This window comes from Babylonia areolata, chromosome 1 (assembly GCF_041734735.1).
Source record: "Babylonia areolata isolate BAREFJ2019XMU chromosome 1, ASM4173473v1, whole genome shotgun sequence".
Lineage (NCBI taxonomy): Eukaryota > Metazoa > Mollusca > Gastropoda > Neogastropoda > Buccinidae > Babylonia > Babylonia areolata.
Window position 1 is genome coordinate 8321458 of NC_134876.1, and position 13990 is coordinate 8335447.

Genomic DNA, 13990 nt, shown 5'->3' on the forward strand with positions numbered 1-13990 from the left:
ATACACACACACAGACACACACAAAGACACACACACATACACACACACACACACACACAGAAGCAACAGGAGCAGTAATGGTAGTGGTAGTTCCAATCAAAGTTGCTATGTTTTCCATTATGGGAAGCCCGTTTCCCACCATTTTTCAGTGTATTTGTTGCAGTCCTGTCTTCAGCTGCGGTAGCAAGACACCAAACCAACTGAAGAAACCAGAAAATCAGTCTGTGCCCAAGATCCACCTGTTGCACTCCCTTGCCTTGTCAGTCTCAGTTCCTGCATTCTGCGAAACATGGACACTGTCAGCAGACATGTGTAGAAAGATCCTGGCAACTGAAATGAGATGTACGAGAAGATCTTGGGCTTCTACTACACAGATCATGTGACAAACGAAGAAGTCCACACCAAGATCCAACAAGCAATGGGACCTCAGGATGACCTCATCACAGTCATGAAGAAACGAAAAATAAAGTGGTAGGGACATGTTTCCCACTCAACTGAATTTGTTTTGACCATTTTGCAAGGGATAGGTATGAATCTGACAGAATCCCAGAACGCAGTGGAGGACAGAGACAGGTGGCGGCACGCCAATGACATCAGCTGAAGTCAAAGGATTGGTAAATTATAAAATGGTTGTGTATTGACACTGTTTCTGAAATCATGGACTGCAGCCAGCCTCTAGTATGACCCCTGACCCTAACTCTGCAGTGCCTCCAGAAAGGGCACCTCCACGAGAAACAAAATGGCCGCACGCCGGATCGCGAGGTCTGCTGTTGACTGGGCCGCATTCAAGGAGCGCGTGCCACCAAAGCAGCAGGAATTTTACAGGGCTTTCAAGGCAAAGAATGACACTTTCGTGAATAAGTAAGTGACTTTGTTTATATTTGTTAGATTCAATGGAAACGGTTGGTCAGAAAGGGGTATCACCAGTGAGCTAAAGTCCTCGTCTGCAAGGAAGCTGACACATGTTCGTAACGATGGTAACACGTTACACTTTACGGTTTCATTTCTGAGTTCTTTGCATCTGGACGGCCCAGGGACAAAAGCGGTTCAGCGTGAATGTCATACTTTGAGAGAATACACACGCATATCTCCACGCACGCGCGAACGCATTCTTGTTGGTACGTTCTTCACAGTGAGTGTGAGTGACATTCACAACACGATCTGTTAAATGGCGTGAACGTGCAACCACGCACCAGATACACGTACGTTATATTGCCATACACACACACACGCGCGCGCGTGCGCACACACACACACACACACACACACACACACACATACATACACACACATACTCACACACTCACACACACACACACACACACACACACATTAATAAATAAAATTTTAAAAATCTGTTGATGTGGCCACCATTGCACTCAAATCATTACACAAGTACACATGAAACAACACACATACTGACACAGCTTATTAGTCACATGCGGTAATGTTCAACTTTAGAATACTAAACTCAAGGGGGCTGTTTAGAGGAAAAACAAAGGGTGTTTTAGGCTCACCTCGGTGCGCTGAGTTGAATGGAACCCTCAGCTAAGCTCTAGGACCACTCCTTTCCCATGAAACTGCGACAAATACACAGTAAGCTGAGTACTCCTTCCCCACCTGCACGCCACACACAGAGATTGATGACGCGACCACCCGCGTGATCAGCAGTCAAAATGGCTTGCAGGTGGTTGCTCTGGCTGTGATCGGCTGAGCTTACTGTGTATAAAATTGTCGCAGTTTCATGGGAAAGTAGTGGTCGTACAGCTTAGCTGAGGGTTCCATTCAACTTAGCACATCGAGGTGAGCCTAAGACACCCTTTGTTTTTCGTCTAAACAGCCCCCCTGAGTTTAGTATTCTAAAGTTGAACATTACCGTCACATGCAAATGTATTTATATACAATGTCAGCACAACCATTCTGTTTTTACTGTGTCAACATGCAGTGAAGATCAAATGTCAGTGTTTTTGGACAGTACCCTTCACCACCCATTATAAAAAGTTCCGATACTTACTTTGTAACTTTATTGAAACAAATTTTACATGTGTTTAAGAACTGAAATGTACTTGTGAAGTAATGTATTTGTGTAGTTTGTTGTCTGTGGTGATCAAATAATGTGATGTTGTATAACTTGGAATTTTTTTTTAATTTAAAAAAAAAATTTTTTAAAGGTTCTTTCACCAGTCACATTGATTATGTATGTTTGTTTCTTTTCAAATTTCAGAGTTCACCAATATCCAGAGAATCTGCCAAAGATTGATTTTGCTTTCTACAAAGCAAGATTGCCCAATCCAGCTCTCGCTGATCAGTTCCAGACTGCAGTAAGTGGATAGGTCACCCAGTGACATGAAACCAGTTGTAAAATTCATGGTGTATAGATTCATATTGTTGCATAAATTTTCCATCCCCATCAAGTGTCCAGGACATCCTGACATCTGTTTTAAATGTGTATGTTTTGTATGTGTATATATTTTCAATGTTCTAAAAAAAATGTGTGAAAGACATTGTAAGGTTGATGAAATTTATACCAAATCAGATTGTATTATTTTGTAAAGTCTTCTTTTAATTGTTTTTGGGTGGGAGCATGTACATCTTTATTAATTTGTTTTAATTGTTTGCGTTCAGAAGAGAGTATGGACGTCTTTATCTGTTGAAGACAGATTTCTAAATAAGTTTGCATGTTGTTAATTAATATCCGAGTTATATGATTTATCTTTTTCTTTGCATATATTGTAATGCTTTTAGTAATATGAGTAAAGTTAAGTTTCTTATTTCATGTGGTTTATGTTTTTCTTCTATGGACTCTTGTATACAGTTATAAGATACACATGTGCAGACACTGTACATTCGCTGGTTACGTTGTAGATTAAAAATGCTTGTTGTACACACGCACGCACACACACACACACATCTGTATCTGTCTATATATCTTTATGATTATATAATATCTCTATAATTGTATAAGTATAGATATATAGATATTACATAGATGTGTGCATGTTTTCATTTATTTTAAAACATTTAACCTTTTAAATGTTTCAGTATGAGGGCATCAGTGTTCCATATCCTGCAGATAAAAGCAACATGTTGAATGACATTAAAGCTGATCAGAAGGCGGCAGTAAGTGTTAAATTTTTGCTTTTTTGGTGTGTTTTTTTATAACAATTTTAAGAGTTGATTGATGACTGAGTGAAGGATTTATGTGGTATTTTCAACATTTATTGTATCCCTTTCCCCAAATTCATTAGATATGACATGTGCATCTGTGTGCACCATGATTATGCGAGCTTGATGCAGGTGTTACACACAGGGGTCATATCCATGGGGTGGGTGTAAACAGAAACGTCCAGACTAAACATGTTGTGGAGACAATCCATCAAAAGTTGGTATTCATGGTGGAAGACTGACGCACACGCACACACACACACACACACACACTGCATGGTGCTTCAAAACATAACAGCAACTTCGTTGGGGTTTGTTAACCATGTGCATGCCACACGATCGCATGTGTTAGTGATGCCCTAAGGACACAACAAACCAGTCAACTCAGGCTTAACAAACCAAGCGTAAATTTCACTTTATGGAGCAGGTGACAAGCATTCGCAGAGGAGCTTATTCAGGAAAATCCATTTCTTAGGTAAAAATGATGGCGTTCGTCATCAGACCTTCACGCCCGCCCCATGAATACCGACTTTGCTGTGGCAAAAGTCTTGACATTCGAAGTCCAGGCATTTTGCTTTATGCCGGACGTACACAAGTCAGTCACCATGAATACGGCCCTAGGTATTCTATGAGATACGAATATATGTGCAAGTGTGCATGTTTCTGAGTTTAGCAATTCCAAAAGAGACAACAGAAAATTGCCTCCATAGATGTTGTGTCCAAGGGAGATTTGCAGATATGGTATATATTAAAGTGTTGTTTGATATTTTATGCCTATATATTCTTACCATGATCACTGCATGTGTAATGTTGTTATTGTATTATTTGATGTTTTTGTTGACTTTTCATTTAAGCATTTTATATTCAAACTGAACGACTGTGATTCTCATACATTGTTTATAATGTAGTATACATCCCACATGAATTCCTCCTATTGGAGGAATAATTATTGTGTAAGCTGATGGGAACACTATTTACTGTGCAGGGAGACCTGAGCAAAGCATATATTGCTGAGAGACAAGAAGAGATCAACGATGCTAATCTACTGGTGGGTGTTGTGGTTCAGTCATTGGAGAAAGGTGTCAGATGTAGATTATTCTGTCTTTACATTGTCAGGAGGAAGTTATGTATTTTCTTCATCCCAGTGTGTGTGCAGAGTAGCTTATGTTATTGTTTCCTGTGCATAGGTTGCGTTTATTTCATCTTCGTTTATTGTCAGGTGTTTATATCTAGTCTCTACTTCTCTTCATTCTTGCATTCAGTTTAGAATTAGATCCTTATGTTCCGTTTCACCAACCCACAAATCATTAACACACACATGTATGCACACACACACAAAATCACAATTGTGGATGGACAATTAAACAAAAGAACAATCAAACAATAAAAGAACAAGAAAATGGAAAATACAACTGTTCCAGATCTCTTGGGTGTATTAAACTCTTTTCCTGATCTACTGACGCTAATGCTACTTTGTGACAGATTTTTTTGGTTTTTTTTTTTTTCATATTTATATATTTAATTTGTGTCTGCAGTATAGAATTACATTTTGTTCAGATGTTCTGTGTAGCACAGCTGTTCAATTCATGATGTGCTGTTATTTTTTGGTTTTCTTCCCCTCGCATTCAGAATCTTTTCTTCTTCTTCTTCTTTTTTTTTTTTTCTTATTCATTCTTTTTCATACAAAGAAGTTTTTCACACAGTCAGCCATATTGAGAAAGTCCTATAATAGGGAAAGTAACTGAAATATTACGCAAACACACACAAACATATGCAAGCTTGCACACTGCATCCAGATTCTGTTTTATGTTCACATTTCATTTGTTTAGTATGAAGTAGCTGTCCATGGTGACACCAGTTTGTTTCTCAGAATGCTGTATGTGTTCACAAGGTTGTATATGGTGCGTGTTCATTTGTTATGTTTGTGTGTGCAGTGTGTATGTTCAAAAGTTGTATGATTTGTTCACATGTTCATGTTGTTTACTATGTGCATTCATGTTGTTCTGTGTAGCATGTGTTCATATACATGTTGTGTATGGAGTGAGCTCATGTCATTTCTGGTATGAGTTCATATATTATGTTCATGTTGTGTATGGTGTGTTCATGTTGTTCAGTGTGTTATGTTGGTTGATATGTTGTTCTTTAATTGTGTAAGGTGTGCGTGTTAACATATCCCGTAAGGTGTGTTTTCGCATGTTTTGAAAGGTAAAGTTCAAATGATCACAATTAATGTTTCATTCAGAACACCATGGGTCATTTGATCAGTCAGGAAAAACAACCCCTTGTTCTCGCCTGTGGTGCTCTCATTGGACAACCCCACAATTTGTAACTGAATTTGTGCTTTGTCCGTCACACCTTTCAGTGTGTGAGATGGTAAATATACTTAGTCGATGGCCGTAAAAGTCTATGGGACATTTCACCCTAACTGTATGGTTCACATCACGCTATGTATGTATGTATGTATGCGTGTATGTATTTCACACAGCTGTCCAAGATTGACAAACTGCCCAAGCCGAACGAGATGACCATGGAGATGTACGCCTACTACTTCCCCAACCTGGCCATGGACCCGGTCAACCGGCCAAGCTTCTGGCCCCACACGCCCAACATGCAGCCCGGTAACAAGGACAACCACAACATCTGAGTCAAGGTGGACGTGTGTAGGCACCATGGCATGCCATCATCTCTCTCTACTATCTTCTTCCACCGGGGCCCACCCAGTGCGATTGGATTAGTGGTGGTAGTGGTGATGCACCATGTTGCAGCATTCGTCGTGGCACAGGATAGTTTGTTTCGATTGATTCTGTTTGCCGCCGTTGTTCTCTTTTCCTTCAGAGTGGAGTTTTGTTTAGTATTAAAGATGTGTGAAAAATGTGGTGGAGTCAGTTGATATGGAAAAGAAAACGATATTTTTTCTTTACGAGTTTGTTAGTATTCAATATGTGTGAAAGAAGTGGAGTCAGTTTTTATGGGGGTAAAAGGTGGTTTCTTTTCTTTATATGAGTTTGTTAGTATTAAAGATGTGTGAAAGAACAGGTGTGTTTTTTTTCTTTACGAGTCTGTTAGTATTAAAGATGTGTGAAACAGGTGAAGTTGTTTTTTTTCTATTTGAGTTTGTTAGTATAAAGATGTGTGAAAGAACAGCTGAAGTTGTTTTCTCGTTTGTATTTTTCTTTATAAGTTTGCAAGTATTGAAAATGTGTGTGTGTGTGTGCCATGGAAGCTGCGATACATAGACCAGAAATGAGTGTGTGGAGGAGGGGGGTAGAGGAGATGCAGGGTAATGTGTGTGGTGTGTGTGTGTGTGAGTGTGTGTGTTGCAGCTCATGTACGTTTATATGTATTTGACTGTGCTTTCATAACTGTGAAACTGCATGTTTGGTGCATATCTGTTATGCATGTGCGGGTGTATGTGTGAATGTGTGTCTTCATGTTTTACATTTATTTGCTTATTTATCATCATTGTTGTCTTATTTATTTGTTTATTTATTTATTATTATTATTTTATTATTATTACCATTACTACTACCTTTTTTTATATCATAATTATTATTTATTTATTTGCTTATTTATTTATGTAAGCGTATCTATTATTTATTCAACTTTTTTTTCTTTTCTTTTTTTTTCTCAAGCCCTGACTAAGGGCGTTGGGTTACGCTGCTGGTCAAGCATCTGCTTGGCAGATGTGGTGTAGCGTATATGGATTTGTCCGAACGCAGTGACGCCTCTTTGAGCTACTGAAACTGAAACTGTGTGAAAGAACAGGTGAAGTAAGTTTTTTTTATGGAATGAAAAGATTTTATTTTTTTAAAGAAGTTTTATATTGAATTTTTTCAGAGCCTATGCAGCAAGATTCAACATTACCAACATGTTAAATTATTCCTTGTTGGTTCTGGTGGAGATATATTAAACATGTATGAAAGATGAGTTGCCACAGTTGGGAATCCGTAAGATTTAAGAATTTCAGACAAAACCCTTGCAGTAAGTCTGTTTCCAGTCAGTCCTCTGATCAGACTCTGATCAGAATTTTAAGTGTCCATTGCAAAGAGTCCCCCAAACCCCTTGATAAAAGTGTTCAGAGATGTATAGAACACTCTGCATTTCCATAGTTCCTGTGTTTTTTATTCTAGTATGCCAATTGTGAAGGAAAAAAAAAATGTATGTGCCTTCCCCCTCCCGCAATATTGTTCATAACCTTGGAAACAGAATTCTGCAGATTATGACCACTGGGTTAGCATTGAGGTAATAAGAGTGGCTGTAATTGGTGTGTCTGTGTGTGGAGAGGGGATGGAAAAGTAAAAAATACAGATCACAAAACAATGAAAGCTGATTATATATATATAGATATATATATATCCAACATTTTGAACAGAAAATCACTCTGTTGTGTTACAGCACTGTTGCTGATGTATTTCCCACAAATACCAAGCATATTGGCACTCAAATGACCATGAACATACAGCCCTTTCATTCGACATTACCGAAAACAGAAACAAAAGAGAGGCCCTACTTTGTCATCATCAACAAATGGTTAGTGTGAATGAATCAAATGCTCAGATATAAAAAAAAAAACAAAAAATCCATCAATATGTTTCTATGAGCACACCTCTACAGACAAAACTTGAAAATTACAGGCTTATTCTCTTATCACAGTTTCCAGGATCAAAGTAAATACAAAGAAAAAAAACCAAGTAGTATTATATATAACAAAGAAGAGGGAAAGAACACAGTGTATCTCGTTAATTTATACCTTTTTTCTTTGAAGTGCACTGACATGTTTGGCTTGGACATGACACTATTAAAAAAACAACAACAAAAACCCAACAGTTTTGGAGATTTCAGACATGGTTTTTCTTTTATAAATATGAGAGATCAAGGATTGTTTTTGTTCAATATTCTTTTCACCCCCATCTCATTTGGTCATAAATTGACATTCTGAAAAAATCAGCTATTAATTCAAAGGTTATAAAATATGCTTTAATATTTTTATTGTGATAAACCCTCTAAACACAGAACATTAGATTGCTAAGAAATCAATCAAGCACTTTTCGAGCTAAGGTTATAAAATATGCTTTAATATTTTTTATTGTGATAAACCCTCTAAACACAGAACATTAGATTGCTAAGAAATCAATCAAGCACTTTTCGAGCTTTGGTGGACTGATCCCAGCACCTGGTTTGATAAGTCCATTATCCATAATGGACCAGACATCTCAGTTAAAATATTAGTGGACATCATTCATAATCAGTATATTGAATTCTTTAAATCAAAACAATTTCTCTACTTTTTATCCCTCTCTCCTTGTCATATAAGTTGTTTTTTTTAATAAACCAAAAAACATAAATGTCAAATAAGATATGACTGACTAAAACAAAAAGAGAACACTAAAGAAGAAGAAAAAAAAGTTATTTCATCAATAAACACTGGGTCCCATAAAATTCCCTAAAAGCACATGGTCTGATGTGTCCTTCAAAGTGTACTTCAAGATGGTAACCTTAGCAAAAAAAATCACCCAGAGGCAAAAGTTCAACCGAGTGCACTTATAACAACAATCACAACCCCACCATTGTCAGGAACGCCCTCTGTTTTCATCATAAAAACAAATGACATAAATCACTCATTCACACCATGGGATTTACTCAGCTCTGCTCTTTAGTGACCATAGCTCTGACAGTACCATCTCCCAGAGATGCTGGAATCTACATATTACAACTGAAACTACCGGCATAATCAGAAAGTCACAAAGCAGAAACTCTTGTGTGATGCCAGAACAGCCAACACAATGTGACATCAGCTGTGTGGATTATGGAAACCATTCAGGTCAGTAAAGCACTTGAAACAAAACCTGGACTGGAGTAGCCAGCAGCAGACTTGACATTGGCCAATCACCGACGACAGCATGGCATGAAGCACAGCACAAAACCCCTGCAACTGTGGCACAATCAGGATTTTCTCATGACAACACTGACAGCTTTTGGGGAAAAAAAGACAGAAACCACATACTCTTTGGTTTCCCCACAATAGTATCAAAGCTGTTTGCCTGGTGATACTCTGCAAGGAGGAAGGGGAGGGGAGGAACAATTATTATTCTTTGACTGATTCTTTCTGACAAGAAAACAAATATGATTTCTGTGCAATGTGCAGATGAGATATATAATAGTTATCGCACAAAGCAAGGCCAGAATGATATCACTGTAAAAGTCTGCCAAAACATTTATGGCAAACACAAAAACAGAAAGATCAGCAGCTGTTATGATTACAACAAACGGTCCTTTGATTTCTTTCACACCAGACTCCAGCAGCTAAGCAAGACTAAAGTTCCAGAACACTCTGCTGCAATGTTTTATGTTGTTACACTTGTTCATGTTTTGCACATTCAGAAAACTGCAGAACAAGCAGTGTGTGGCTCAGTTACAATCTTTCAATTCTTTATATTTTTTCTGTTAAATTACTGTAGCAAATATTTTTTCTGCAATGTTCGAGAACACTGTAGACCTGTGTACTGGAAGTTAGATTTCGTAGATAACTACTTCAAATTCTCAGTTTCTGCCAAATTTTGAACACTGAGATACACTACATTCAAGGACTGTGGCTTCTGACTTCCGTATTGAACACCACACACATCTTAATCCTTTCACAATTGGATCACTAATATTACTTCCGCAAGACTGGCAATGCATTTCACTACAAAATCAAAACATGCTGATTCTGTCAAAACTGAAAATCTCCTGCTGACAATCAGACCTCAAATGTACATATAAATATATATATATATATATATATATATATTTTTTTTTAAACATTTCATTTTAATGTTTCTGGGATGCAAGTGTACAGCCAATTGCCACAACACATTAATAACTGTACTTTGATTATGTCTTGAAAGTTCTTCCCTTGAGCAACTCTGCCTTCCACCTCAGCTCACAGGTAAAACCCAGTGACCCAATCCACAGGTGTTTAGCTTCTCTATTATGCCAACCTCACAGTTCTGTAACCAGTTCTACGGACATTTGTTACAAGCTTCATTTCACACAATCATGCTAGCAGACACATTCTACCAGGACAGTCTCACAGCACAGCACTGAAATAAGATAAAAGCAAGTTGTGTGAACATCAAGGTACTTTTCATGGGTTCTACACTTTATCTAAAATAAATATGTTTTGCTTGGCTAGTGCTTTTTTTTTTTAAATTTTTTTTTTTATAATAAATATTCAGTTTGCACAGGTCAGGACCGGAATCAGACCTCTGCCGGAGTCTGCACTAGTGGGTCACGGTTAAGTATGTGAAGTTAAATTATTTTTTTTTAAATTCATTCATTCTTTTGCTACTTTACTGCACACTCATTCATTCATTTATTCATTCCATATAGTCTCTGTAATAGACAATGAAGTAAATGATCATAGTATCAAATAACAGAATTTAGTCCACAGGGATTTTTTTAAAAGAAAGCTTTGCAGATGCATTTCAAACATAACCCAAGTCATAATCAATTTAACAAGTTTTTCTTTTAACCCAACATGCCACATATTTACTCACCAAAAAATATGGCATATGAGTAACCTACAAACACCAAAGACAACCAATGAATTTGATGGTGCATATATCCCACAAGAGTATGGAAATGTAAAGGCAAATTTCTCTGAACAGCCATTTGATCCAAGCCATGCACCCTGGGTCAAAAACAGACCCAGAGACATCCTTTGAAGACTCTCACACCTCAAACTCCTGAACAACCCAAAGTTCTTTAAGGGCAATGCATGGAATGATTTCAAAACGTTTTCTCAGTTTGTGGCTTTCTATACAAATGTATGCACATGTATCTTTCCTGACCAACAAAGCGGTAATACCTTGGAGACAAGGCATGGATCCCTCTGGACCCACAAAACACAGGAAGGGATGCTTACTGCATTGCTGCTGTGCAACACAGATTCTTTTGGGTTTTTTTTTTACCCACCAAACATACCAAGGCATACAAAGTACAAAGCAAGCACTGAGAAGGCGAACAACATCCACTTTGTGCTTTGGGACTGGGTTGACGCAGTGTCAAATGACATGTCATGAACTTGAAAACCAAGCTTGAGAAAAGCACCAGCTGAATGCAAGCTTGAGATGAACTGCACTGAGCTGAGATCTGTGGTCCTGTCTCCCAGTTCCATGGCACTTCTCCCTCCCACTGTCTGGGTCAAAGTCCACCCTCAGTATTCTTCTGTTGAGCTATACTGACCCTGCACTGACTCTCCATCCTAAGAAGTGAACATCACATTGTTCCTAAGAAGACATGTTGATGAAGACTGAACAAGACTGGATACTTCAGGGCAGACATCTTGGTCACTGAACACAACTGACAGGGTACCTCCCAAGCAGACATGATCACTGTTCAAGATGAATGTTACCTCCCACCCCCTCAAGGGTGCCTTTAGGGCACCGAGTATCACACACACATTCTACCAATGCAGGTCAACAATATCACATTCTCTTCCCCATCAGATGGCACAAGGTACCACTTGCCACTTTTCCAACGGAATGCGTCACACAAAGTGTCCGCAGGGGCACACCACCACTTCTCTCACTTCAGCAAGGAACTGATCTGAAATCAGATGTAGAGACTGTCAACAGCAGATAAATGAAATGCACAACTTACTGGGAAAGATACTGGTCAAGGAAAATGTGGGATGCATGTGTCTGTGCATGATCCCATGCATCTGTCAGCTACTCTACAATTATAATTCACATTTGTGAGCTTGAGTATGTGTGCTCAAAAGCATGTTTAAGTAGTGTGTGCAAGTGCATGTTAAAGTGTGTGAGCATTTATGTGTGTGCACACCCATGCCTTTGTCAATGCTGAGAAGCTACAATGGTCAGTGATATAATGTGCTGACTAACCAGATACTGATAATAAGTGCTGACAGATGCTTGATGGTTACATCCTTGTGCCTGACTCCAAGCACATGTGAAAACATGTATCATCTGGGTGTCTGCCGTCATTCTAACACTCAAGCTTTTGTGTGGGTACTTTGTGCCCCTGACCATGCAAGAGTGAGTGTGTGTATACATGTCTGTGTGTCTGTGAGTACATATGCGAGTGTGTGCAGCAGTTTTCACCTGTTGTTTGTACATTTCCTTGACGTCGGCCAGGTCCAGCATGAGTTCCTGCACTCTCTCCTCCTTCTCCCCGTACATCTGCAGCAAGGCATTGTACCGTGCGTCCAGGTCCTGTTGGCCAACACACAGAGACTCCACTGTCACTTTTCATTATCTCTGCTGCACTGAAGACAACAGCTTCATTTGTAATGTAATTCTGTCACAGGCTTACATTTAGGGTTGGAGGTGTCAGGCTGGATTTCACTTTGGTTTCTTGCAGCTGAATCTCACAAATGCACTTTCTTTACTCAGAAACATACAAACACACACACTCTCCTTCTCTCTTAAATACACTCCCTCTCTTTCTCTCCCACACACTTATAACCATGACACAGGCGACTGACCGTGAATTGTGTGCGCATTTTGGGCAGTTCCTTGACCTCCTCTTGCAACTCTTCATTCAGATTGGTCAGGTTCACCAGTTCCCGAGCCATCGACTCACGAGTGCGCTCCAGCTGCTGAATGTCCGCCTGATTAAAAAAAAAAAAAGGAAAGAGAAAAGAAAAAAATCATATACAATTATAATTCCTTAGTTGTACAAACAAATCGCAGTCATGAAGTTGCAATTTTTTTTTTTAAGGCACTGCAAATATGCATGTATCTTGCTTTACTTAATTCCTTCAGGCACTTTGCTGATCAATGGCAAACCAAACATATCTAGGCCCAAGTCCTGGTTTTGCTTTAGGGAATCAATACAATACTTCTTACTACAAAAGATGGGACTTGTAATTTCGATATGATTTCATTCCATACACCCAAGAGAAATGGTGACTCACTTTTTGTTGTCTTGTAACATAATGAACCCACACCAACTAAAGTGTAATAAAATATCCACCTTGTTACAATACAAGCTTCATGCACTAAATAAAAGCCTTCTTCACTTGTTAGAAAGCCCCTTTTTTCTACAAACTGACAGCTGGCTACCTGAAGCTGGACGATCTCCCCCTCTCGCAGTTTGAGCTGTGACTGCAGGTTTTCCATCAGCGAGGCTGCTCCAGACTGCCGCATGCTGTCATACAGGCTGACCTTGGCTCCATGACTGCTCATGAACTGACCTTCAATCTCTTCCTGCAAGTCAGAAACAAATATATATACATATAAATATATAAAGAACCAATGACAGTCCCAAAACCGGAGGTCCACCACTGCAGAGAAGTATTAACTCTCCCTCAAACATGTTTTTGTTTAAAATCTCTCTGTATCTTCAGAAACAGAGCAATAACTAAAGATAGATAAATTAAAAAAAACAACTGGTAATAACAACCTTAAATCTAGCTGGAAAGCTACGAGACAGGAAAATTATATCACAACCATTATTCTAGACCCTCTTTGAAAATAAAAAGTAATATATATATTCAAATCTCACACACCTCTCTTAACACCAATGTGACACGGCTTTTGAAGTGTAAACCTTTCAATAATAGCAACCAAACCCAACAACTTCCACAATGATGACCCATTCTCCCCAAGATGACAAACAACCAAATTCTAATAGAATACCAACCGGTTTAGGAAGCCATGTGGGTGTGGAGGAGCGTTCACTGAAGCTGCTTGTTATACTTTCTTGTCGGGACACCGACACTGGGGAAGGTGTACCTCGAGATTTGGGCCGCTCCCTCTCCTGTGCACATCACCCAGACATATTATTGCAATGGTGACACCAAGAGAACAAACTGTTCCAC

General features: G+C 38.8%; 2 protein-coding genes across 5 annotated transcripts in view; one reads left to right on the plus strand and one right to left on the minus strand.

The window, feature by feature from the left end:
- The first annotated feature begins 716 nt into the window (after positions 1-716).
- Positions 717-8484, plus strand: LOC143276557 (ATP synthase subunit d, mitochondrial-like). The gene is made up of 5 exons (XM_076581179.1): positions 717-861; positions 2225-2321; positions 3043-3120; positions 4151-4213; positions 5651-8484. Exons 1-5 carry the CDS (start codon positions 740-742, stop codon positions 5807-5809), a joined length of 519 nt encoding a protein of 172 aa, XP_076437294.1. The 5' UTR covers positions 717-739; the 3' UTR covers positions 5810-8484.
- Positions 8485-9954: 1470 nt separating this feature from the next.
- LOC143276311 (uncharacterized) overlaps positions 9955-13990 on the minus strand; it is a 33436-nt gene continuing 29400 nt past the window's right edge. For all 4 annotated transcript variants that reach the window (XM_076581052.1, XM_076580970.1, XM_076580896.1 and 1 more), the window contains 5 exons: positions 13813-13929; positions 13233-13376; positions 12653-12778; positions 12270-12380; positions 9955-11754 (listed from right to left, as the gene is read on the minus strand). In XM_076581052.1, the coding sequence (XP_076437167.1) occupies positions 11734-11754; positions 12270-12380; positions 12653-12778; positions 13233-13376; positions 13813-13929 (519 nt within the window). In that variant the 3' untranslated portion in view covers positions 9955-11733. The remainder of the gene's footprint in view (positions 11755-12269; positions 12381-12652; positions 12779-13232; positions 13377-13812; positions 13930-13990) is intronic.